General features: G+C 41.9%; 1 protein-coding gene across 14 annotated transcripts in view; it reads left to right on the top strand.

Moving 5' to 3' along the window:
- The window catches only part of PRRC2C (proline rich coiled-coil 2C), a 78,781-nt gene that overhangs the window by 16,011 nt on the left and 38,603 nt on the right, over nt 1-24,167 (top strand). For 12 of the 14 annotated variants that reach the window (XM_061345457.1, XM_061345464.1, XM_061345460.1 and 9 more), the window contains exons 2-14: nt 1,630-1,797; nt 2,985-3,162; nt 6,162-6,268; nt 12,174-12,311; nt 14,128-14,363; nt 14,753-14,832; nt 15,722-15,855; nt 15,939-16,026; nt 16,303-16,444; nt 17,480-17,554; nt 18,288-18,897; nt 19,722-19,891; nt 20,515-20,761. In XM_061345457.1, coding sequence (XP_061201441.1) covers nt 1,683-1,797; nt 2,985-3,162; nt 6,162-6,268; nt 12,174-12,311; nt 14,128-14,363; nt 14,753-14,832; nt 15,722-15,855; nt 15,939-16,026; nt 16,303-16,444; nt 17,480-17,554; nt 18,288-18,897; nt 19,722-19,891; nt 20,515-20,761 — 2,320 coding nt within the window. In that variant the 5' untranslated portion in view covers nt 1,630-1,682. The remainder of the gene's footprint in view (nt 1-1,629; nt 1,798-2,984; nt 3,163-6,161; nt 6,269-12,173; nt 12,312-14,127; nt 14,364-14,752; nt 14,833-15,721; nt 15,856-15,938; nt 16,027-16,302; nt 16,445-17,479; nt 17,555-18,287; nt 18,898-19,721; nt 19,892-20,514; nt 20,762-24,167) is intronic. The other 2 variants (XM_061345465.1, XM_061345453.1) reach the window with 1 other exon arrangement.

Below are 24,167 nucleotides of genomic sequence, written 5' to 3'. Positions count from 1 at the left end.
AGCTTGTCTAAATTCATGTTTCTGGCTGATTTTTTTTCCTTCCTGTGCCTGCAGTGATGTTTGAGTAGTGAGCTGTGGTTTCCAGTGAAAACTTGCAGCCTCAATATGTAGGGGTTTTTTTTGATAGATAAGGAATGAATGGCCTAACAGCCATATCTGAAATCCGTGTTCTGGTTACATGATCCGCTTGGTAGGCTGGCTTCACCCTGGTTCCATCCTGTGTTTTGTGGGTTTGGATGATTTGAGGAATGACTTCTGGTGTAACACATGCTGTTGAAATAGCCAAATGCTGAACGGTCTAGCAAAAACTCTGGGAGTTGCTTTCTATTTGTGAGAGGGGAGGATGTATTTCTTAGGCATGTATGTGGCCCTGTAGGAAGTTGAATATTGTTCCTGTTGCAACAATCTGCATGGATTTCAATAGAATGGCATCTGGCCTAAATGTTGCTGAGGTTGGACCATGCCAAGGTTATTTACCATTATTATTTCCTATTTTTTCCATTTGTAGCTTATAAATTGAGGTAGAAGACAGAAGAAGGTGGGAATATTACCATAAATGAGCCTGCCCTGATCTGTTGATGTTGTTTAATGTCTGTCATGACCAAATAAACTCTTTATTCTTTATACAGCTTGTCCATGCAGCCTCTTCTTAGCATGAGTGTCTTGCATGTGAATCAAGTTCCTTTAGAAGATAATCTGAGGCTCTGAGTTTGACCAGGGAGTTTTTTGATCACAGGAGGGTTTGAACAGGTTGTCTTGCTTCTTGCTCTCTGCTTTTAGAATGAAACACAAGAGTATATGACCATACATAACTACTGTGGGATTCATATGGAAATATATTAAAATACATTGTGTTCCTGCCTGATGATGAGCAACAAATCTGCAAGTTCCTATTAAGTACTACTAATGAAGTGTCAGTGATAATTACTGGAGTTTTTTTTTTCTGAAGGCCTGCTGTTCTGGGAGAAGGAGAGAAATGACCTTCTCTAACAGCCCTGTAATTAACTGCTGCAAGAAGAATAGTGTAACTCTTGGTTTAAGAAATTCTTCCATTCTCTGTCTGAACATACCATGTGTTCCTAGTTTTGGGAAAGAAAACTTCAGGAGGTGGGGAGGGGAGGAAGGGGACACAAACCGAGATTCCAGAAATACTGCTACAGGTAATGGTATCTCGGTGCTTGGCTTCAGGAGTGGGTGAAGTCATTGAGCTTCCCCAGTGGGGAGCTAGCTGCTGGTGGAAACTTTGCATGTTTGTTTTTTGGGCATGTGTTTTGTTGTGTTGTTACTGTTCAGGTGTTGGGGGTTTGTTTTGTTTTTGTTTTTTAGTGAAATCATGGATGATTTACCATTTCCACAGGGTTTGCTATTAATTAAATGCTGACGCTCGTGATCTCGTGACATTCAATTTGTAGAAATGGAAATACTTTAAAAATCACAGATGTTACATAAGCTGGGGATTTCTGGAGCTAATGTGTTCTATGGCACCTCTAGGATGCTTAAATGAATCAGTGCTAAGAGTGTTAAATATGCTGTCCACTTTTGTCCTATTGACTGTCTCTTAAATTTTGGCTTACTTCTCTGTTGTACTTCTCTGTACAGGCTTTACTTCTCTGTTGTTTTTCTTTTCAGGCAAAATTTGAGGGGTGAGCAGTAGGTACCAGACTCGATGAGTTTCCATCGAAATGTCGGAAAAGTCAGGCCAGAGTACAAAAGCAAAGGATGGAAAAACGAAGTATGCAACACTCAGTCTGTTTAACACTTACAAGGGAAAGTCACTGGAAACTCAGAAAACCACAGGTGAGTAATCTGACTTCAGTTTTGCATTCTTTCGGTTTCATCATTACTGTAGTATTAATTAAGAGCGCAAAGTATATGAGCACTTAACCACAGCGAGACTTATTTTCTTTTTAATTGCTTGATACAACAGTTAAGTGGAAGAATTTTGGAAAGCAGTGTTGATTACAGTGTCTGGTTAGCTGTAAACAAGAGTGTCATTTCAGGCAGACAGCATTTGCAGTCTAGTAGGAAGTAGAATATAGGTAAGTAAAAACTGTTCTGTAGCTGCAGTCTCTTATTTGTTACCAGCATATGACATGACATTCCCCAGCTGTGCTTTTACCATATTAACATCTGTGCTACTGGAGATTTTTGATTAACAAGCAGGCAGTGCTCCCTTTCGTATCAGGTGCTTTGTCTGTTTTGCAGACAAACACTGGGTGAAACTGACACTGACCTTCCAAGTAAATTTACTGTGGGCCCTTTTTCACAATTGGATTGAGAATCAGGAGGGAATGACACTCTGAAGGCTTAGAATTTGATTTGGCATATTGCCTAAATTAGGGGGTGAAAGAGGAGATGTGTTTTAAAGGCTAAAACTGAGATATCTGTAATGATACAACGTTTAAGGCAGTATTGTGTAGGTGTTCACCTGAGTTGATTAGATGGTAGGTTGAATGTCTTGCTTAGTGCATTGGCTTCATATTGCTTTTTCATACTTGTGGTCTGGAGTAAATGCAATTTGTAGGAATGTTTTTGCAAGAGCAACATCTGCCAACTGAAACTGGCAGCAAAAAAGAAATGGGCTGCACCCATGTGGGTATTCCTGGACCCATCAGAGTACATTAAAGTCAAAGAGGAGCGAGAGAGTGATGCAACATGTTAAAGGATATTAGGATATCAGCATCACATTTTAAATGAGTTCTCTAGCTTCCTGTCACTGAGCAGTGTGTATAAAGTTGGGGCAATATATCGTTTTTTGTTTCTGGTATAGGCCAACCGTAGTGATGAACTATTCAAAGAGTACACAAGTTGTCGCAGACCAAGTTATTTCTAATGCTGTTTTTTAAAGTAAATTATAAAGAACTTTGAATTTCTAATTCTTACGCTTTTAAATTTTTCTTGAAGAAACATTTTTGTTGATTTAACTACCTTTGTATGAACGCTGCCTGCTAACAGCATTGTTAACTTTCTGTTTTGGTATGCAGTTGCTGCACGCCATGGATTACAGAGTCTTGGGAAAGTTGCTATTTCAAGGAGGATGCCTCCACCAGCTAACCTCCCCAGTCTTAAAGCAGAGAACAAAGGCAATGACCCTAATGTGAACATTGTGCCTAAAGATGGCACAGGATGGGCTTCAAAACAAGAACAGCACGAAGAAGAAAAGTAAGTGACCAATGAGATGGGGGGGGGGGTTTCTGTGCCATTTCTCCCAAGTCTTTTTAAAGCCAGGGAAGGGCAGGGCCTGGGAAGGAATTGGCTCACTTGACTGTCCTCAAAAAAAAAAAAAGAAGGAAAAAGCACAGCTGTTAATTTTCATAAGGAAGGTTCTTGCTGTTAGGTCAACAGTTAACAAAATGGGTAACAAAACACACACTGAATTTGAAAGCAGTGTGCTTATCAATTCCATATGAGGGGTATCAGGTACCTTAGCCATCTGATTGTGTACGTTCTGATGGCTGCTTAAATGAAATACTATAGCATGTCTTTGCAAGATCTTAAACTTTACTGTAGTTTAAGAATCCCCCAATACGTTATATAGACAAAATAAAAGTGATGGTGATGTTGATGCAGTGCTGTATACTGTGGATAGTACGATTTCCTATGCTCAGTGCAGTTTCATCTGCTGAGTTTTTCACACTTGTACAGCAGCTCAGGTAAAGAAGAGAGAGACTGAAACTTTCAATATTTAGTTAGAAAGTATTTTAAAGCATTTTTTTGCCATATAAGCTTAAAATGGGATATGACTCACTATAAAAGTACAAGTTGGGTTTTAGGTGTTCATTTTTTGACATACCAGTTCTTCTGAAAACCACTTGCAGGTAGAGGAACTGATTGCATGTCACTAGCACTTGTGAAAGCAAAAGACAACTAAAGGGTGTGGTTCGTTCCCCCCCCCCCCCCCCCCGCTGTCTCTTTATTTCTCCTTGTATACTTCACTACATTTAAATGTCAATTTTTGACATGTCTCTGAAAAGCTGTTGGACTTTCGGAGTACAGTATTGTGTTTAGCTTTTTATTACAAATTTACAATTTTCTGCCCAGTGTTCTGTATGGTTTGGTTTGGTTTTGTTTTGTGTTTTTTAAATCTTCCTTTGTCTGGTTAATTCTGAGTTAAGCCTTTAGTTTATTTGACTAAAACACCCTTTCATCTGCCTTTCCATAGTCTGCTGCTTGTGTTAAAAGTGTATTCCAGTAGTTGATGTTATGTTTAAAAAAATGAATAAATAGCTGTCCCTTGCCTGCAAGTGGAAGGTGTTAGCCTTTATATTTTCATATGCATTATTCTGACAAAGGCCTCAAAGTCCATATGCAGGTAAAGCTGGGGGGGGGAGGGGGGAGGGATTTGTTCCAAGGAACAGGTATGTATGCCCATGTGACAAGTAAATTCTAAGTTCAGGCCATCTAATGCATTTGCTCAAGTATTCAGACCATTATTGTAACTATTGCTTATAAATGCTACTGTTTACATATAAAGTGTCCTGGTATTCCTCTCACAAGTGTTGTGGATAAAGGTAACATTTTGGTATCAGCCTGTTTGATATCAGTTTTATTCTTTTTTTTTTTTTTTTTTCTTTTTTTTTTTGTCACTGCACTGAAGTTCACATGAGTGAGTTGTTTCCTATAATTCCAGAATATTTTTTCTGCTGCTTTCCCAAGTGGTTACTCTTTCTATGGGTGTCCCTTTTTCCTGAATAGTGTGGCCTGGTTTGATGTGTGTATACTGGTTTGATAAATTCATATAGCACTAGCTGAGGTCTTTCCCACATCAGTACACACATGTATAGGACAGTGTTTGGGTAACTCAAACTCAAGCGCATTTAGAATTTGAAATGGTGGAAGTACAAGGAATAAACTCTTTAACAGTCTTGTTTCACTTTGTGTGTGACAAAGTACAGCCATGTAAATTACAACTTCCCCATTGTCTGCTTAGAAAATGTGCAACTGTAAGAAGATACAACTAAGTGGAAACAGAAAAGATGAGAATTCTTAAAATTTATTTATTTTCATTCTGGTAATCTGTGGAAGCAAATGAAAATTGTATTCAGTTACCCTTGTGAGAAGCCAGTTTGTTTCTCCCCAGCAGTGATTTTTTTTTTTTTTTTTTTTTTGAGGGGTGGAGGGGTTGCTTTTGGGTTCGGGTGTTTTTTGGTGATGTTTACTTCTGTGTCAGTTTTGGGACTGCTGTGTAGTGGTTTGGGTTGATCACTGCAGAAGCCAAATGGAACTGACTTCTCGGTGGCAGTCCTCAGAGTTTAGAATTACTTCAGGATCTATTTAAAGCATTTGCAATTGTTTACTGTAAGTTAACTGGCATGATATTGCACTAGTCATGTTTGTCTTTACTCGCATAATAGTCATTCTGTCTACTGGATTTGTCCTATAATTCCTGTTCAATAAAAAATTGCTATTAATGAGCTGAAGGTCTTGACTTACAGACAATAATGCTTTGGAGCCTTTTGAATATGCAGATTTTGGAAATAGCTGTACTTGAAAGAAACTAAACAATATCGCTGAATCTGTAGACTACCAAAATGATCTTCAAGAATATGACTGGGTTTTATATTAGAGAAAAAGAGTGCTTCTGTCTGCCTCTTCATTGTTAAAATAGTGAAATTGAGAGAGTGTTCTTACTAAGCTTAAGCTTCTGGACTCCAGTTCATAGCACCCATCAATTTTTTTTCATGGTGTCTTTAGCTTTCCTTATTGGCTCCTTTTATTTCCTAAGTTCTAGCATGTATTTGCCTTCTTTCAGTTCATGGTAGTTTTTAAGTGCTTTCCTTTAACTCCTGAGGCAAGAGAACATTGTTATAAATTATTCCCTTCCATGGTTGTCAATTGTTTGGGTTTTAATTGTTCATACACTAGTTAAAAAGTTAAAATTCTGTTAATGCCTGATTGTGTTTTATGCCCAGCCATTTTCATTTATTCCTCTCCATTTTGAGTAATCTACTCGTGAAGGAATTGGCTAATTTATTCCAATTTTAGCTGTAACTATAACAACTCATTTTATATAAGAATGTGCTTTTTCTGCAGAAAAGTAGCTATTGGTTCTTCAGCTGCATAGCTACCTCATTTCATTCACTTGTTTGCAGTAGTAATCCTGAAGATCTTAGTCTGTGCCCACCTTCTTATATTCACAAGTGCTTTCTCTCTAATTCCAGACAGCCAGACGTGCCGCAGACACAGCCAAAACCTGCTGTTCCTGCTCCTCCAGAAGCAGCTCCTGTTGTAAAATCATGGGCCAACACTAAACCAGGTGGACAAGATGGTAAGTGATGTTCAGGTTGGAGGGCTCTTGACTGGCCTAGCAGGCTGTGAATGCTGCTGTGAGACCCTCAGACTCGGCAATGATTTGAATCTTGACTGGGCCAACTGGGACTACAAATTCTGTGGAAGCAACATTCTTGGCCGGAAGGTGAAGTGGTCCCCTGTCACTAAAGTGAGCTCCAGCCTCATTTAGCAGCAGGTCTGACTGTCTTCTAAAGGGCTGGTATCATCACCTCTTCTGTTTTGACAATGAAGTGGTGGTAACAGCGTAAGACCTTGAACGTGGCTGTGATAAGGAGGAAAAATTAGTCAATAGTTACAATGCATACAGTTTTGTTGTGAAAGGGATAACTATAAGCAGTTAGTGGTCATTCTGATCATAATTTTGAATCATTTTATGAAAAATATGTGTAGTCTTGCTTCTGTTTAAAAGTCTGCTACAGCAGCACTTATCCCTTTTATCTTATAGGTTCCTTGCTTATTTTGGTTTCAAAGTGATAGTGTTCAAGTAGGGTTTCTTCTGGGAAAAGTATTGAAGGTGTGGTGGTAGTGGTTTTTTTTTGGTGGTGATGGTTTTTGTGGACTTTGGAGTTTGCTTTCCTTTTTTTTTTCTTTTTTTCTTTTTTTTTTTTTTTTTAGTAACTGTTGGAGTACTGTTTCCATCAGTGTGAACCTTAGGTTGGGTATTCTCATAGAATCAAATAGGTTGGAAAAGACCTTTAATGTCATCAAGTCCATCTTTTACCCCAGGACTGCCAAATCCACCACTAAACCATGTCACTGAGGCCTCATCTACATGGTTTTGAACACTTCCAGGGACGGTGATTCCACCACTTCCTGAGCAGCCTGTTTCAAAGCCTGATCACCCTTTTAGTGAAGAAATTTTTCCTAATATCCAGTCTAAGCCTCCCCTGGTGCACCTTGAAGCCATTACCTCGTCTTACCACTTGTTACTTGGGAGAAGAGAGCAATACCCACCTTGCTACAACATCCTTTCAGACTAAGGGAGACTCAACACCCCCAGTTCCCTGAGCTGTTCCTCATAAGACTTGTGCTCCAGACCCTTCACCAGCTTTGTTGTCCTTCTCTGGACCTGCTCCAGCAACTCAGTATCTCTATTGGAGTGAAGGGCCCAGAACTGAACACAGGATTTGAGGTGTGGCCTCACCAGTGCCAAATACAGGGGGATGATCACTGCCCTGGCCCTGCTGGCTGTGCTGTTGCTGATACAGGTCAGGATGCTGTTGGCCTTCTTGGCTGCCTGGGCATGAGGTGGCTAACGTTCAGCTGGCCTTCAGTTGGTACCCCCGGATCTGTTCATTATAGCTGTAAGATCAGAGCTAAATCTTCAGATTTTTTAAAATTGTTTATTGAGTGAGAGGTTACATAGAATTCCTTTCCTATGTCTCCATTATGAAAAATAAATTTGTTTTATTCCTTAAATTGGAGACTTGTAAGCTTTCTGTGGCTCTAAAATAGAGTTTTGGCTTTCAGGTTGAAGAAATGAGCTCTCTTCTGGGTAGTAAATCTGAATTGCTTGGAGGTAACTTCTAGGTTATTATATGGAGTTTGATAACATCACATATCTAATGATTTTGCCTTTTTTTTTCCTCAGTAAATATTAGAAGTGAAAAATCTGAATTCTCTACTTTTTGCTTTCCTCTCTTATGTTCAGTATTTCCTTTGTTATCAAATATAGGAACTTGACAATCATGAGATGGTCAAGTTCGAGATCCTCAGGACAGTGAGAAGAGCGTGCAGCAAGCTCACTGCCCTGGTTTCAAGAGAGCAGACTTCGGCCTCTTCAGGAACCTGCTTAGTAAGGTTCCATGGGAAACAGCCTTAGAGGGCAGGGATGCCCAAGACTGTTGGTTGACATTCAAGGATCACCTGCTACAAGCTCAGGAGTGTTGCATCCCAACTAGAAGGAAGTGCAGCAGGAGGGCCAGGAGACCTCTGTGGGTGGATAAGGAGCTGCTAAGGAAACTTATAGCAGGAAAAAAGAGGCTCAAAAAAGCTGGAAGCAAGGACAGGTGGCCTGGGAAGAATACAGGGATGTTGTTTGGGAAGCTAGGGACCAGGTTAGGAAAGCTAAGGCCCTGTTAGAATTAAACTTGGCTAGGGACGTGAAAGATAACAGGAAGGGATTCTATAGGTACACTGCCAATAAAAGACAGACTACGAACAACGCGGGCCCTCTCCGGAAGCCATCAGGAGAACGGGCTTCCCTGGGTTTGGAGAAGGCTGAGGTTCTGAATGACTTGCTTGCCTCAGTCTTCACTGGCAAATGCTCTGACCACACCACCCAAGTCTTGGAAGGCAGACACAGGGACTGTGAGAATGAAGACCTTGGGCCCACTGCAGAAGAGGATCTGGCTCGAGACCATCTTAAGAACTGAACGTGCACAGGTCCATGGGACCTGATGAAATCCATCTGTGGGTCCTGAAGGAGGTGGTGAGTGAAGTTGCTGAGCCACGGTCCGTCATATTTGAAAAGTAATGTCAGTCAGGTGAAGCTCCCAACAACTGGAAAAAGGAAAATATAACCCCCATTTTCAAGAAGGGGAAAAGGGATGACCCGGGGAATTACAGACCAGTCCGTCTCACCTCTGTGCCTGGCAAAATCTTGGAGCAGATTCTCCTGGAAGGCATGCTAAGGCATATGAAAAACAAGGTGCTTGATGACAGCCAGCATGGCTTCACTAAGGGGAAATCCTGCCTGACTAGTTTGATGGCTGTCTATGATGGGGCTATGGAGCTGATGGAGAGGGGTAGAGCAGTTGATGTCATTGACCTGGACTTGTGCAAAGCATTTGACACTGTCCTGCATGACACCCCTGTCTCTAAATTGGAGAGATATCAATTTGATAGATGGACCACTTTGTGGATAAAGAACTTGCTGGATGGCCTGATGAAAAGGGTTGTGGTCAATGGCTCAGTCTTGAGCTGGAGATGGGTAACGAGTGGTGTCCCTCAGGGATCAGTGTTGGGACTGGGCTTGTTCAACATCTTTGTCAGTGACATGGACAGTGGGATTGAGTGCGTCCTCAGCAAGTTTGCCAATGACACTAAGCTGTGTGGTTTGGTTGTTAAGCTGGAGGGAAGGAATGCCATCCAGAGGGACCTTGACACACTTTTGAGGTGGGCTGATGCCGTGGTTCATGAGGTTGGCAAGTGCAAGGTCCTACACCTGGGTCGGAGCAATCCCAGACACAGATACAGGTTGGGCAGAGAAGAAATTCAGAGTAACCTTGCAGAGAATTACTTGGGGGTGTTGGTTGATGAGAAACTGAACATGAGCTGGCAGTGTGCACTCACAGCCCAGAAAGCCTGGGCTGCATCAAAAGGAGCATGACCAGCAGGTCGAAGGAGGTGATCCTGCCCCCTCTACTCTGCTCTCGTGAGACCTCACTTGGATTACTGTGTGCAGTACAGGCTGAGAAAGTTGGGCCTGTTCAGCCTGGAGGAGAGAAACTGCGTGGAGACCTCATGGCAGCCTTCCAGTATCTGAAGGGCACCTATAAGGATGCTGGGGAGGGACTCTTCATTAGGGATTGTAGTGATAGGACAAAGGGTAAAGGGATTAAAACTTAAACAGGGGAAGTTTAGATTGGATATAAGGAGGAAGTTTGTTATTGTAAGGGTGGTGAGGCACTGGAATGAGTTGCCCAAGGGAGCTGTGAATGCTCCATCCCTGGCAGTGTTCAAGGCCAGGCTGGGCAGAGGTGAGACATGGTTTAGTGTGAGGTATCCCTGCCCATGGCAGGGGGGTTGGAACTTGTTGATTTTAAGGTCCCTTCCAAGCCTAACTATTTTATAATAAGTCTCCTCCTTTAAGCTTTTCCATGATTTTTTTAGCATAAGAAAAAGGAATTAATACTGATGCAAAGTGATCTGCATATCAGCCTTTCTACACAAGCTGACAAGATACTCTCTATGATACAGGAAATAGTGATTCAGCTCAGTGGCCTCAAAATGCATTTAGCTAATTATTTTGTAGTTACCATGGCAGCTTGTGTGCCAAGCCCAGATGGTGCCCTCATTTCATTCAATTAATGCAGTACTGGATTTGCTGGTTGAAAAAGAAATATGGAATGTGGATTGACATCAGCTGCTTGCTATCCTCCTCAGTTTGAAACTCGGGATATACCTGTTGTGCTCATGCTTTCCTAATCTGCACTTGGCTGGTGCTGGTAGAAGTTACAGTTTCTCCAGATGCCTTGTATGCTTTCCAGCAGTCGTTCAGCCAGCCGCCTCATGCTTTTATAAGACTTCAGTTGGCTAAGGCAAGAATGAATCCTTTTCTGATGTTGGTGGCCATGTAGAAAGCAAAGACTTCTAAAATGTAATGGCAGCATCTATTTCTAAGGTTATGCGCGGGCTGAAAGTTAATTGCTACCATAACATCTTCGAATTCTTTAACTGCTTTCTGAACTGCTGGCTGACAATGTGGCTGTTTCAGGTTGATTAGCTAAAGCACAGTCAAACTGATCACTGAGGATGCCATTGGTTTGCAGTTGCTGCTCAAGTCTGAGCAGCACTTGCTGCTCAAGTCTGAGACTTGAGCAGAAAGCATTTTTCAAGATTCATAAAATTCATGAATATTGCATGCCACAGGACCTCTGAAGAGGCTTCCTTTCCTAACAGGCCATGTGGTTAGAGTGACTGCAGCTTTCAGTCCCTTTGGGCGAGTCGTTGGATGTAGCTGCTTGGGAACACCCAGAATCCAGTGTCCATTAACAGAAAATAATGTGATCTGTAGTACATGAAGTCACAATTAAGATTGTAATATTTCAAGGCGATTTGTAGGCACAATATTTATGTATTTAGTATACATAAATAATGGTGTTTGCTGTCATGCCTTTACAGAGAAGGTACAAAGAGTAGGTAGTTTATCCTGTGCTTGATTCTTAATCTTAAAAAAAACCAAAACAAACAAAAAAAAAAAAAAACACAAACCCACCAGGATCCTGTGTTTTATTGTTAGAGGATTCTTTCACAGTTCAAAGAGAGCAAGCTGTTTAGCTGTTACCTGAAAACAAAAGGTATATGATGGTGATTGAGAGGCAGATCCTTTATTGTGAGTTTGCCCTGTAGTCATGTAACCTAATACAATGTCTCTTACAGTAGCCAGTAGTTAAGACAGGTATAAGAACAGGGCTATTCAGGCTGTTGGAATAGAAATCTTCCCTCTAAGCTTATCAGTGATCTGGTACTAGAGTACCATTGACCTAATAGAATTGTAGAATATAAGTCAATATGCATTAGGTGAAGGGGTGGTGGTGGTGAGAAATTGATTCAAAATACATGCTAACAAAATCTAAATAAGAACACAATCTATATATTTGGCTTTCCTCCCACATACAGTGGAAGTCTGAAAATTCCAATCTTGATTTAGGACATCAAGGGTTGTAGAAATCAAAGTGCTACAGTTCTGGTACTTTACTCGTAACATAAATGCTTTGGTTAAAAGTCCTGAAGGATTATTGGTTATTAGAATGAGTAATTAATCTTAAGGGCTTTTGCAATAACATCATTGTGTGTTCTTGAGGTGATTATAGTTGGAGAGTAAAAACAAGGGAAATCTTTGCTGGGGAGGTGATTATTAACAGAGCTGAGAAACTTTAGGTACTCTGCATGTTAAGTCTTGTTTCATTGTCCATCATTGCTCTCCAGTGCTTCTGGATTTTTTTTCAGCCACAACAGGTGAGATAGTTGGCCTGTTTAACAACTTTGGTAGCAAATGGGAATGCTTTACAAGGATTGAGCTTTGCTTATGTGAATAATGCTACCAGTAAATTAATGTGGCTTTAACATTCCCTTTTTAAGGATGATGAGGCTTTTACCACTTTCTGAACTCTTTTGACTACAGAAAGCTGAGACTCTGTGATTATCTTATTCTGCAGGTCCACCTATTCAAGTAAATAGTTATTTCCAACAAGAGTTTCCCAGTCTGCCGGCAGCTGGGGATCAGGAAAAGTCAGGCAAAGAGAAAGATACACCTGAAGAACTTCATGGATCGGGACCCAGCTTGCGGCCACAAAGTAAGTATATACTACAAATTTTTGTGAAATCACATGGGTTTGTGTGGAACTTGTTCATTACAAGGATACTCATGTCCCGTACAACAGAAATTGATTCACTGAATGTTTTAATCAGCACACTCCTACACTGAAGAAGCAGATTTTTGAACTTCCTTCTGTTTTAACGTGTTCCTGGTATGTGGAAAATAAGGTATTTGATCCTATTCTGCAGTTCATTTTCCATTTTCCTAACCTAGTCAGTACTTCAGTTGTGCTTGAGGAACATTTGTTAGTTGCACAATACTGTCATTTTCTTAAATCCAGCTGCTAGATGTCACAACAGTTAAAATACGTATTTAAAGAACTCTCTTAATATTATAGAAGTCTTCATTAGAGTTCTAAGTGGTTAGTACTCAGTAGCCTGAAAAATCCCAAATAGGAAGTTAAATCTACAGGATACCAAAAGAGTGGACTATAATTTGAAAGGCATTCACATCTTTAGCGCATGACTGAGGTGCTCTGACTTGCTGGATCTGTTTCAACTGTGGGGGATTAGATCTAGTGAAAACAACCATAACAGTGTTGGTTTTACATGTCTCGGTGAAGAAGTATGTATTGTTTCCCTAGATCTTATTACTGGGAAAGCATATGGGATTGAGCTTGTTTCCAGTGAAAACCAGGACTTCTTTCTTAAAATTATTTCCAGTGAGGTTTGGTGGACCAGGGATCTCTTCCTGCACTGTAGGTAGCACTTTTCTTGTGCCAGTGATAGGCAAGATGGGCACTGTGCTTGTTAAGGTCCTTACTTGATTTTTGATACAGAGAATGAGTTGCCAAGAAATTTGGGAGATGTCCAACACCAAATTAGGGAAATAGCTACGTGTGTTTCTTCCAGCCTCCTATAGGCAGTTATAGTATTGGTCAGCACTGTACATGCTGTATTAAGCCCTTCTTAGAAGTCTTGACAGCAGAAAGCTTGATGAACTTGATGAGTACCACCCCTTTAGCAGCCATGCTCCCTAGCAGAGATAAGTGGAAGAACTGTAATGGATACTTAGGAGCATAGTTTAACCCTACTTAAAGGGATTGTGCCCCTAATAGAACAGTCTTTACAGAGCATATCTGAATTTTTCTTGGTCCCCATGGATCTGAGCACTGCTGTTAAGTTTACTGTTTTTATTGTCCTAACCTATGCTCTGTAGGCAGAAACTGTAAAAAAAAAAGGACTACCTGGCACAAGTCATTAAAATACCTTACTTTTCCTGGACTTTTTGCTAGACATTCACACCCAGAAGCACAGCCCTCATCACTTCTATTTCATCCTTATCAGACAGAGATACAAGCCCAGACTCTGGATGTCTGTCTTCAATTAGAAAGATAATGCACAGGTATATGTCATTTTGAGCTGCTTTGGTTTTTCATGGTAGGCCTTTGCTGCTTAAGAAGCTTGATCTTTCTCTTGACAGCATCTTCACACTGAGTCAACAGTGGCCCACTTATCACAGTTAAATCTGTTTTCTCTCCTGTGCTATTATCAGTATCCTTCCTAAATTGTGTTGTGTTTTGGAAGGTAGAGTAGGATGACTAGAGTGGTCTATAAATTTAACTCTTACACTTCAGGAGCACAGCTGAATGTAGGGCTAAAGAGGATTAGAAAACAGCCTCTTTTATCAAGCAGCTGTTGCTTTCGGTACCAGCTATGAATGTGTGTCTGCACTGATTGCTGTGTTACTGAAAAGTGGGTAAGGAAGAATGTGTTTTTTATTATGCCTGTCTGTAAATCTGTAATATAAAGTTTGTTCTTGTTTTTTTTCTCGTACTGATTCTGCCCATGCAGATGTGACTAATTGGAGAGAAGGTGGTAATAAGAACAACTCACCCAGTTCTCCAACTGATCAGGAAGCTAAAGCCCTTGGACAAGAAGATGGTAATGCTACACCAACAGAACAAAATGATGGCCAGAAGGCAGCAGAGAAGAGAGATGTGCGGTTACCACAGGTCCCTCAGCCCAAGCTGAATGGCCAGCAGCAGCCACCTGTCTCTTCTCAGTACAGAGCAATGATGCCACCTTATGTAAGTGATGGTTAATGGAAGGTTTTAAAGCAGCAGGGATTGATTATTGGCTAGTGTAATTTCTTCATGCACCTTTTCATCTCCCTCCTTTCATCCTTTCATCTCCCTCCATGGAACACTTTAGCAGTTTTGCTAGACGGTTGGGATTGCAGCCAACTGCTCAAAGGATATGGCTGCCTCTTGCCACTTGCTACACTGACTTTCAATTTGTCAGGAGCTGGTTAACACTTGTAATCACTCGATCTTGGTGATTTAATGTCACACACTTGAGATACTAAGCAAACTTAAGAGGCTTGCTTTACTTCCATTGTGATTCTTTTGATGATCTCAGTATGCTTAATGTAGTTACAATTTTTAATGAATGGTTTCTGTTTTTAAACCTTTCTTAGATGTTTAATCAGTACCCTAGAATGGCGTATCCTCCCTCCATGCAAGGTCCAACAAGGTTTCCCAATTCTGAGCTTAGCAGGTAAGAAACCTTACAAGTGTTATTGTTGTGTGGGTATGAACTCTTAGTGACTAAATAACAAAAAAAAATTGCAAAAAATTGCACTAAGTATTTTGATCATACACTGCATAAAAACTGCTACTGGTTAGTCTCAAGTTTGGCTTGTGTGGAGCTGTGCTATGGAGTTATTGTGTTTGATAACTCAACTATGAAACTTGAGGGAATTCTGCACGTTACAGGAAGAGCAGGAGTCACTTGGGAACACCTTTGAAACTTCAGCCAGTATTTTCACCTGTAAAAGGACACTTCCATTGTTGTCATTAAAGTAGTTCCTGCTTCTCAACTCTACTGCTTTCCAGTTAAAGAACTCTAATGTGTTATACAATTTGTTTTCTTCATTTCTCCATAGCTGAGGGTGTCTGTGCACACGCATCAGGATATAGGTACAGGCAGTAGGGTACAAACTGGGTGGGATCAGGAAGAGGACAGAAAGGTTGAGAGGGTTGGCTGGGAGAACTTGAGTGTAGGAGTAGGGAGAAGGTGCAGAAGGTAGGAAAGTCTGAAAAGTAGAAATATATCTTGAGGTGGATTAATTGGTGTCAGGAAGGATGCCGTATCTATGTGGTGTGTTGTTTGAAAGCTACAAGGCATTTGATTTTCAACTGTCAACTGATGTTTGCCTTGTTTGTGAAGTAAGTAAGGCTATAGCATCTAATCTGTCTCTTTCTTAAATAACCATCTGGTGTAGCAGTAATTATTGAAACTACAGCAGTCGCACATGTGGATGACATTTATACTGTATTGAGAGAACGATACTGTATACTTAAAATAATCATCATACAAGTTGACCATTTATCTAGTAATGTGGATAATTAATGACAGTGGCCATTGTTTTCCTCTCTTTTTTTAGAGGGCCAAGGGGAAGAGGACCACCTTCATGGTGTTCAGAACCTATTGAGCGTCCATCCATTCTAAGTGCTAGTGAACTTAAAGAACTTGATAAATTTGATAATCTAGATGCTGAGGCTGACGAAGGCTGGGCAGGTAAGAACGTCAGATTAATGATTTTTGTTACTTGTACAGTGAATCTTTCTGAAAGATTAATTGAATATTTGCTTATGGATCAGGTGCTCAGAGTGAAGTGGATTACACTGAACAGTTGAACTTCAGTGATGATGATGAGCAAGGAAGTAGTCAAAAAGAGAAGGAAAGTGGGTGAGTAGGTTTTGCCAATTAGGTGTGAATGCCTCTTAGTGTTTGGAAAGGTTTAATGAAATGAGTGCAAGTACTCATTCCAAAAACATTCTTGTAATTGAATACTGTATTAAATCGCATAATTGCCTGCAGACTCCAGTCAGCTGGTGGGTGTGTAGTAGTGTTCCTTGCTGTGAGGAGCTTTTGCTCTTGCTAAAAAACACTGAGGATAGAAGATAAATTACCAAATACCTACGTGGAGTACCCATTCCATTTTTTTTATTTCTCTGGACATAGTGATGAACAAACACCATCAAAAGATTCCCAGAGTCCTGATGGCCAGAAGGAAGCAGATGAACAGTCAAGTGCTAAGTCTGCCACCAGCGTTTCCACAGCAGCAGCCAAAGGGTCATATGCCAAAAGTTCTCAGCTTGATCAGGTTTGTGTTCTTCAGCTCTTTTGGCAATAGCCTCATCAGGAAAGGTCCAGCTCAGATGTCTTTACAAACAGTCAGGGCAATTAAAGTTATGAACGTGAGTGAAAGCATTAGCTACTGAAAGCATTATCTGAGTTCTGGTAACTGATCAGGTGCTGCTAAGTCAACTTAGCTGGTTCTGGTCACAAAATAAAAATAGCATGTCTTTATCTAGTGTGTTCTAATTCACAGCTGTGAGTGGGTGAGAACACTTGTGCCAGTGTGACTGAACTCATAAGCTTTAAATCAATACCCTTGTCTGTCCATCCCTGTAACTGTGAATGAAGCCGTTCTGGTGTCATCATACTTTATAGTGGCACAGGGTAGATAGCACCCAGTTGACCCACACATTTTTTCAGGGTGTGGGGTTTTGGTTATTTTTTGGGGAGTTGTTTTTTTGTATCATGACCCACTTTCCTCAGTGCAACTTAGCAGGAATGTGTCAGTTCACTTCTGATATCTCAGGCAGATAGATTTTTATACAGACCTTGTAGAAAGCATCAGCTCAAATGTTCTGGTTTTCAGTTTACCCTCTGGTAGAGGAAGATTGACAACCACTTCAGCTTATGCCTACTTCAGTCCTCTTTTAAATCTATTTCCCCTTCCTCTCCCCCAGGAAAAGCTACCATTGGCTTTATATGAAAATTTCCCAGAAATGTATTATCTTGATACCAGTAATAACAAAGATGGGGGATCTTGAACTGTTTTTACTTGTGCTTTCTCTATATATAAAGAACGTGTCTTTTTGGGTTGGACGCTACACTGAATCTGAGGAAAAATAGTGCAGTAACATGAAGTCTGGAATTTTTAAAGTAATTGTTTATTGGTCAGTACATAACATGGAAATTTTCTTGCCATTGTTTTATGTGGTAATTTGTATCATGTGCAGATAGTTCTGTAGGTGTGGTATCTTAATGCAGTGGAAAACAGTAAATCTAAAATTTGTTAGCTTGACTGTTATGAGCTTGCTTAACCCTGGTGCTGTGTTTGATCCAATAGGATCGGGGTCCAGCACAGCCTTCTCTACATGAAAGAGGTGGTCCTGCTCTTCATCCAAAATCTATTCTACCACCAGTAAGAGAAATTATAATTGTCTTTATTTACCTTAAGTTCTTTAGTGCTGTGTTGAAGGGGTTTAGACTAACAAAAGTAAAAATACACTTCACACAGGGATAAGCCTTTTCTTTAGCAAGAAAAATTATTGTAGTACTTGGCCAGTAAGAATGGGACCCCAACACAACTGTGCTGCTAATTGTGTAAAGCAACAGTTACATGAAATGCATGAGAGCTTCAGATGCTTTCAGTTATCCAACCCCTTTTGAGAACTAGAGAGGACAGGGGCTTAGGAGCAGTACTGAAGGGCTGTCTGCTGAGGCAGATAGAGAGATGAAGTCCCAGGTAAAATGTGTACATAGTAGCTTCTTAGAATTCTTAACAGTCCCTATTAAGATTTCTTATAGTGAGCTACATGGAACTTCTTTGGCTTCTTGGGGAACTTTAGTCTGAGACCTGTCTTGAGTTTCTGTGATTTACAGTGGTCTATAATCAAATCTAAAAGGTGTTTTGCTGTCTGATGGTGATGGGGAGGAGTGACATGAGCCCAGTGAATATTTACCTCTCCTTTCTGAGCTCATTGCATGAGTCTGAACTGGAGCAGGCAGGTGAGGGCTTGCTTTTTCTTCCAAATCTTGCTTTTTTTAAGGTGTCATGCAAATACATGTGCTGATAAATAGTTAAGTTGTAGTATTTCAGCTGGCTGTTTATGTAACACATGTTCAACTTGACTCAACTGATTTTAATATTGCAGCACCCTCCTCCCCCTGATCGCCAGGTAGGACCTGGAAGGCAGGGACCCTTTCCCCCTAAACCAGTACCAGACGAAGATGAAATTTGGAAACAGAGGAGAAGACAGCAGTCAGAGATATCCGCTGCAGTTGAACGAGCCCGTAAGCGGCGAGAAGAGGAAGAAAGAAGAATGGAAGAACAGCGCAAAGCAGCTTGTGCTGAAAAGCTAAAACGGTTAAATGAGAAATTTGGCTGTGTGACAAAACCCTCTAGGGAAGACCCACTGAAGGAGCGGGAGAGGGAAAGGGAACGGGAAAGAGAAAGGGAAAGGGAGCGGGAAAAGGAGAGGGAACGGGAGAGGGAACGGGAGAGAGAAAAAGAGAGGGAGAAGGAAAAAGAAAAAGAGAGGGAAAGGGAGAAAGAAAAGGAAAAAGCAGAAAAAGAAAAACTGGAGAAGGCAAAAGAGCAAGAAGGAGAAAAAGAAAAAGAAAAGGAGATGGAGAAAGAAGAGAAGGAGAAGGAAAAAGAAGAGGAGAAACCAGCACATGAGATTCCTGAGGCTGTAGAACCTGTGGTTGCACATGTAGTAGAAAAACAAGAAAATGAAAACAGGAATAACAAGGAAGAAAAAGGTATGTTTGCACACAAGTAGGAGTTGTCTGCCTTAAAGCTGAACCACAGAGCATAGTTGTCATTTGGGAGTCTAATTCACATATCTAATTAACCCAGTGCGTCTAGATCACTTACTTCCCTGGCATATTACAGCTGCTGACTGTACTTTGAGCTAGACCCATTTACCTACCTCATCAAAATGCTAAAGGAAAAATTCAGTTTATTAATTTAGGCTGGACTTTGACGAATGTGGAAAGAGAAACAGGCTTTCTGTTCTTGATAAAGGAGGTTCAGCAACTCTTGTTGCTAGAAAGCAATGTATATTATTTCAGCTATTCTGTTCTTTCAGCAAGCCTAGAGAAGTAGGCATAAAGAGCAGGTAAACTTGATGCATTTTTGTAGTAGAATTTAAATGTCACAGGAGAACTGCTAGACTGCTTAATAAGTTTATGTTATCCTCTAAATGAGTAAAAGCGATTGTAAAACCAAACCTTGGTTCATTTAAAAAAAAAAAAGGTTAATTCAAATATAATATGGTAGCAGTGATGCAGCCTTTTTTTTTTTAATCACTTGATAGTTACAACCTAAATGCTAGTGTTTGATTACCCAGTGCGTTTGAGTTTAAAAGGGGCACTGAAAGATGTACTAACAGCAGTTGTCCTGTTTGAGGGGTTGTTCTCAACAGTTTTTTTGTCTTTATTTTAGTTTTTGAAACTAAGACTGTGACGATAAGGCAGACTGTTTTAGGACAACATCCTTTATGTGACATTCTGATGAAATTGTCATAGCTTAAAGATTCACATTTGTCTCCCACATGTGGGTTTGTTGGGTCTTTGTTTTTCAGAAGATCAGGCAGTCTTTACCCGACAAGATAGTGGTCGGAATGAGAAAGAGATTTCACAGGTGACTCATGAGAGTGAGCCAGATTCAGGATCTCAGCCTCGTCCTGCTGTTTCCTCAGGCTATTCTAAACAGTTCCAGAAATCATTACCACCAAGATTTCAGAGGCAGCAGGTAACTAATGAGTTCGTTAAAAGAAGGAAGCTCATTACAAGAATGGTGTCTTCAGCCTTATACTTAGCAAGAATATGACCATAGGAGTTTCAGAAAGCCTAAGCTACTGGTTTCCAGCTTCTGTAACATCTATGGCATTGGCAGGACTTGTTTTGCATGAAACATTTTTTGTCACTTGCAAAATATGCAAGTGAGCAGAAAGCAAGAGAGGCTTTTCAAACTGGCCAGTTATAGCATCAGTTGGTGGAAGTAGAGCATTGCTCTGTGGTTGTCTGTGGAACCTGGGGTCTGATGATCATTGTTTCTGCAGCTTTTCCTGAAAAGCTGTGAAACTCACAAATGTAATTTTGACTTGGATCCTATGGTCTGAAGAGCAGTTTGCATTAATGACACACATAGATTGTTCAGTCTCTCAGCTGAAAATCAGCAGACCTGTAGCTATTCTAAGTTGTCCGGTCTGGTTTACTCCCCTTTCTCCTAGTTCATGCTGATGGGTGTTTGCAGTTAACCTTTGAAATGCTTAGTGTCCTGGAGATAACCATACTTGTGGTTTCCAGGGGTTATTTGAATTCTGCTCAAGTCTTTGTTTTAAAAGTCTTGTAATACTACTTTCTGTTGCACAGGAGCAAATGAAACAGCAGCAGTGGCAGCAGCAACAGCAAGGTGTCCTTCCCCAATCTGCTCCCTCACAGCCTTCTAGTGGCCCTGTCCCACCACCCCAGCATAGACCCCTTTACCAGCCCATGCAGCCACATCCTCAGCATTTAGCTTCAATGGGCTTTGATCCACGGTGGCTTATGATGCAGTCTTACATGGACCCACGAATGATGTCAGGAAGACCTGCAATGGATATGCCTCCTATTCATCCAGGTAAAATCTGGCAGGATTTTTGACTATGGAGCTTTCCTGCTTTTGAAATAGAAGTATGTATACACATAGAATCACAGAATAGTTAGGGTTGGAAAGGACCTTAAGATCACCCCCCTGCCATGGGCAATGACACCTCACAATAAACCATGGCACCCAAGGCTCTGTCCAGCCTGGCCTTGAACACTGCCAGGGATGGGGCGTTCACAGTTTCCTTGGGCACCCTATTCCAGTGCCTCACCACCCTAACAGGAAAATTTCCTTCCTATATCCAGTCTAAACTTCCCCTGTTTAAGTTTGAACCCGTTACCCTTGTCCTATCACTACAGTCCCTAATGAAGAGTCCATCCCCAGCATCCTTGCAGGCTCCCTTCAGATACTGCAAGGCTGCTATGAGGTCCCCACGCAGCCTTCTCTTCTCCAGGCTGAACAGCCCCAACTTGTTCAGCCTGTCTTCATTACAGGAGGTGCTCCATTCCCCTGCTAATCCTCGAGGCCCTCCTCTGGACTTGTTCGAACAATTCCATGTTGTTTTTATGCTGAGGACAGCAGAACTGCACACAGTAATCCAAGTGAGGTCTCACAAGGGCAGAGTAGAGGGACAGGATCACCTCCTTCGAACTGCTGGTCATGCTCCTTTTGATGCAGCCCAGGGTACAGTTGGCTTTCTGGGCTGCGAGCGCACACTGAAGCCAGCTCATGTTCATTTTGCTCCGACCCAGGTGTAGGGCATTGCACTTGCCAACCTCATGAAGTTTAACCATGCCATCAGCCGACCTCAAAAGTGTGTCAAGGTCCCTCTGGATGGCATTCCTTCTCTCCAGTGTGTCAACCAAACCACACAGCTTGGTGTCATCGGCAAACTTGCTGAGGGCGCACTCAATCCCACTGTCCATGTGACCGACAAAGATGTTAAACAAGACCAGTCCCAACACCGATCCCTGAGGGACACCACTCGTTACCCGTCTCCAGCTCGACACTGAGCCATTGACCACAACCCTTTTCATCAGGCCATCCAGCAAGTTCTTTATCCACAAAGTGGTCCATCTATCAAATTGATATCTCTCCAATTTAGAGACAGGGGTGTCATGCAGGACAGTGTCAAAAGCTTTGCACAAGTCCAGGTCGATGACATCAACTGCTCTACCCTGTCCATCAGTTCCGTCGCCCCATCATAGACAGCCATCAAACTGGTCAGGCAGGATTTCCCGTTAGTGAAGCCATGCTGGCTGTCATCAAGCACCTTATTGTTTTTCATGTGCCTTAGCATGCCTTCCAGGAGAATCTGCTCCAAGATTTTGCTAGGCACAGAGGTGAGACGGACTGGTCTGTAATTCCCCGGGTCATCCCTTTTCCCCTTCTTGAAAATGGGGGTTATATTTCCCTTTTTCCAGTTGTCGGGAGCTTCACCTGACTGACATTACTTTTCAAATATGACGGACCGTGGCTCAGCAACTTCACTCACCACCTCCTTCAGGACCCGCAGATGAATTTCATCAGGTCCCATGGACCTGTGCACGTTCAGTTCTTAAGATGGTCTCGAGCCAGATCCTCTTCTGCAGTGGGCCCAAGGTCTTCATTCTCACAGTCCCTGTGTCTGCCTTCCAGGACTTGGGTGGTGTGGTCAGAGCATTTGCCAGTGAAGACTGAGGCAAACAAGTCATTCAGAACCTCAGCCTTCTCCAAACCCAGGGAAGCCCGTTCTCCTGATAGCTTCTGGAGAGAGCCCACGTTGTTCGTAGTCTGTCTTTTATTGGCAGTGTACCTATAGAATCCCTTCCTGTTATCTTTCACGTCCCTAGCCAAGTTTAATTCTAACAGGGCCTTAGCTTTCCTAACCTGGTCCCTAGCTTCCCTAAACAACATCCCTGTATTCTTCCCAGGCCACCTGTCCTTGCTTCCAGCTTTTTTGAGCCTCTTTTTCCTGCTATAAGTTTCCTTAGCAGCTCCTTATCCATCCACAGAGGTCTCCTGGCCCTCCTGCTGCACTTCCTTCTAGTTGGGATGCAACACTCCTGAGCTTGTAGCAGGTGATCCTTGAATATCAACCAAGAGGCTTGGGCCCCCCTGACCTCTAGGGCTATATCCCATGGAACCTTACTAAGCAGGTTCCTGAAGAGGCCAAAGTCTGCTCTCTTGAAACCCAGGGCAGTGAGCTTGCTGCACGCTCTTCTCACTGTCCTGAGGATCTCGAACTCGACCATCTCATGATTGCTGCATCCAAGGCTGCCCTGGAGTGTCACATTTCCAACCAGCCCCTCCCTGTTGGTGAGTGTGAGGTCAAGCATGGCACCTCTCCTTGTTGGCTCCTCTATTACTTGCAGAAGGAAGTTGTCTTCCACACAATCGAGGAACCTCCTGGATTACTTGTGCCAGGCCATACTGTCCCTCCAACAGATACCAGGGTGGTTGAAGTCCCCCATGAGGACAGAGGCCTGTGAGCGTGAGGCTATTCCTAGCTGTCTGTAGAGTGCTTCCTCCACAAATTCCTCTGGATCAGGAGGTCTGTAACACATCCCCATAGTAATGTTTCCCATCACTGTTCTCCCTTTAACCCTGACCCACAAACTCTCTGTTGACTGCTCACCTCTTTCCAGACAGAGTTTCATACTCTCCAGCCTATTCCTAACATAAATAGCAACTCCCCCTCCCTGCCTGCCAGGCCAGTCTTTTTTAAAGAGCCTGTAACTTTCCATTCCAACACTCGCGTCATAGAAGCCATCCCACCATGTTTCTGTGATGCCTGTTATATCATACACCTGTAGGTGTGCACACATCTCTAATTCCTCTTGTTTGTTCCCCATGGTATGGGTGTTTGTATAGAGGCATCTGAGCCGAGCTTCAGATGAAGCTGGCTCATTGGCTGGAGCGGCTGGAATATCTCTGCATTTCTCCGAGCATTTATTGTAGGTGCTGGCAATTGACTGGGTGTGTTGGGATGGAACAATGCCCCCCTCCCCCAACACATCTAGTTTAAAGCTTTCTTGACCAGTCTGGGAAGCCTCCTACCAAAACAGCTGTATACATATTATACACTATGTAAAGTGACAGAGAGTGGGTGGGTTTCTTAAAACTATTTTATTGCTTGGGAGAAAATATATTTTAGTAATACAAAAAAAACCCCATGGATTTTTGTTACTTGGTTCTGAATGAGCACCTCTAGAGTCTTACTAGGTTTGTGTCTTCAGATTCTTGGCACTTAAAAAGTCCTTTTGAATTTGTGGAATGGCTGTCTGACATGCAGTTAGGAAAGCTATTGTGCACAAATAATACAAGTCTGGCATGTAATGTAATGGAGATACTTATCAAGCCAGTGAGCATGGGATATCCTGAATGAGTCCAAGGAATGAACAGAGGAAGTGGCAGGTTAAGCAAAGACAGTGAAAATTGTTGAATTTCTTTAAAATGC

Source organism: Neopsephotus bourkii, unplaced genomic scaffold (assembly GCF_033783945.1).
Source record: "Neopsephotus bourkii isolate Nb327-2 ecotype Australia unplaced genomic scaffold, CSIRO-AGI_Nbou_v1 NB_234, whole genome shotgun sequence".
NCBI classification, from domain to species: domain Eukaryota; kingdom Metazoa; phylum Chordata; class Aves; order Psittaciformes; family Psittacidae; genus Neopsephotus; species Neopsephotus bourkii.
The sequence above is the reverse complement of the archived record's forward strand: the minus strand, read 5'-3'. Positions and strand labels throughout refer to the sequence as shown.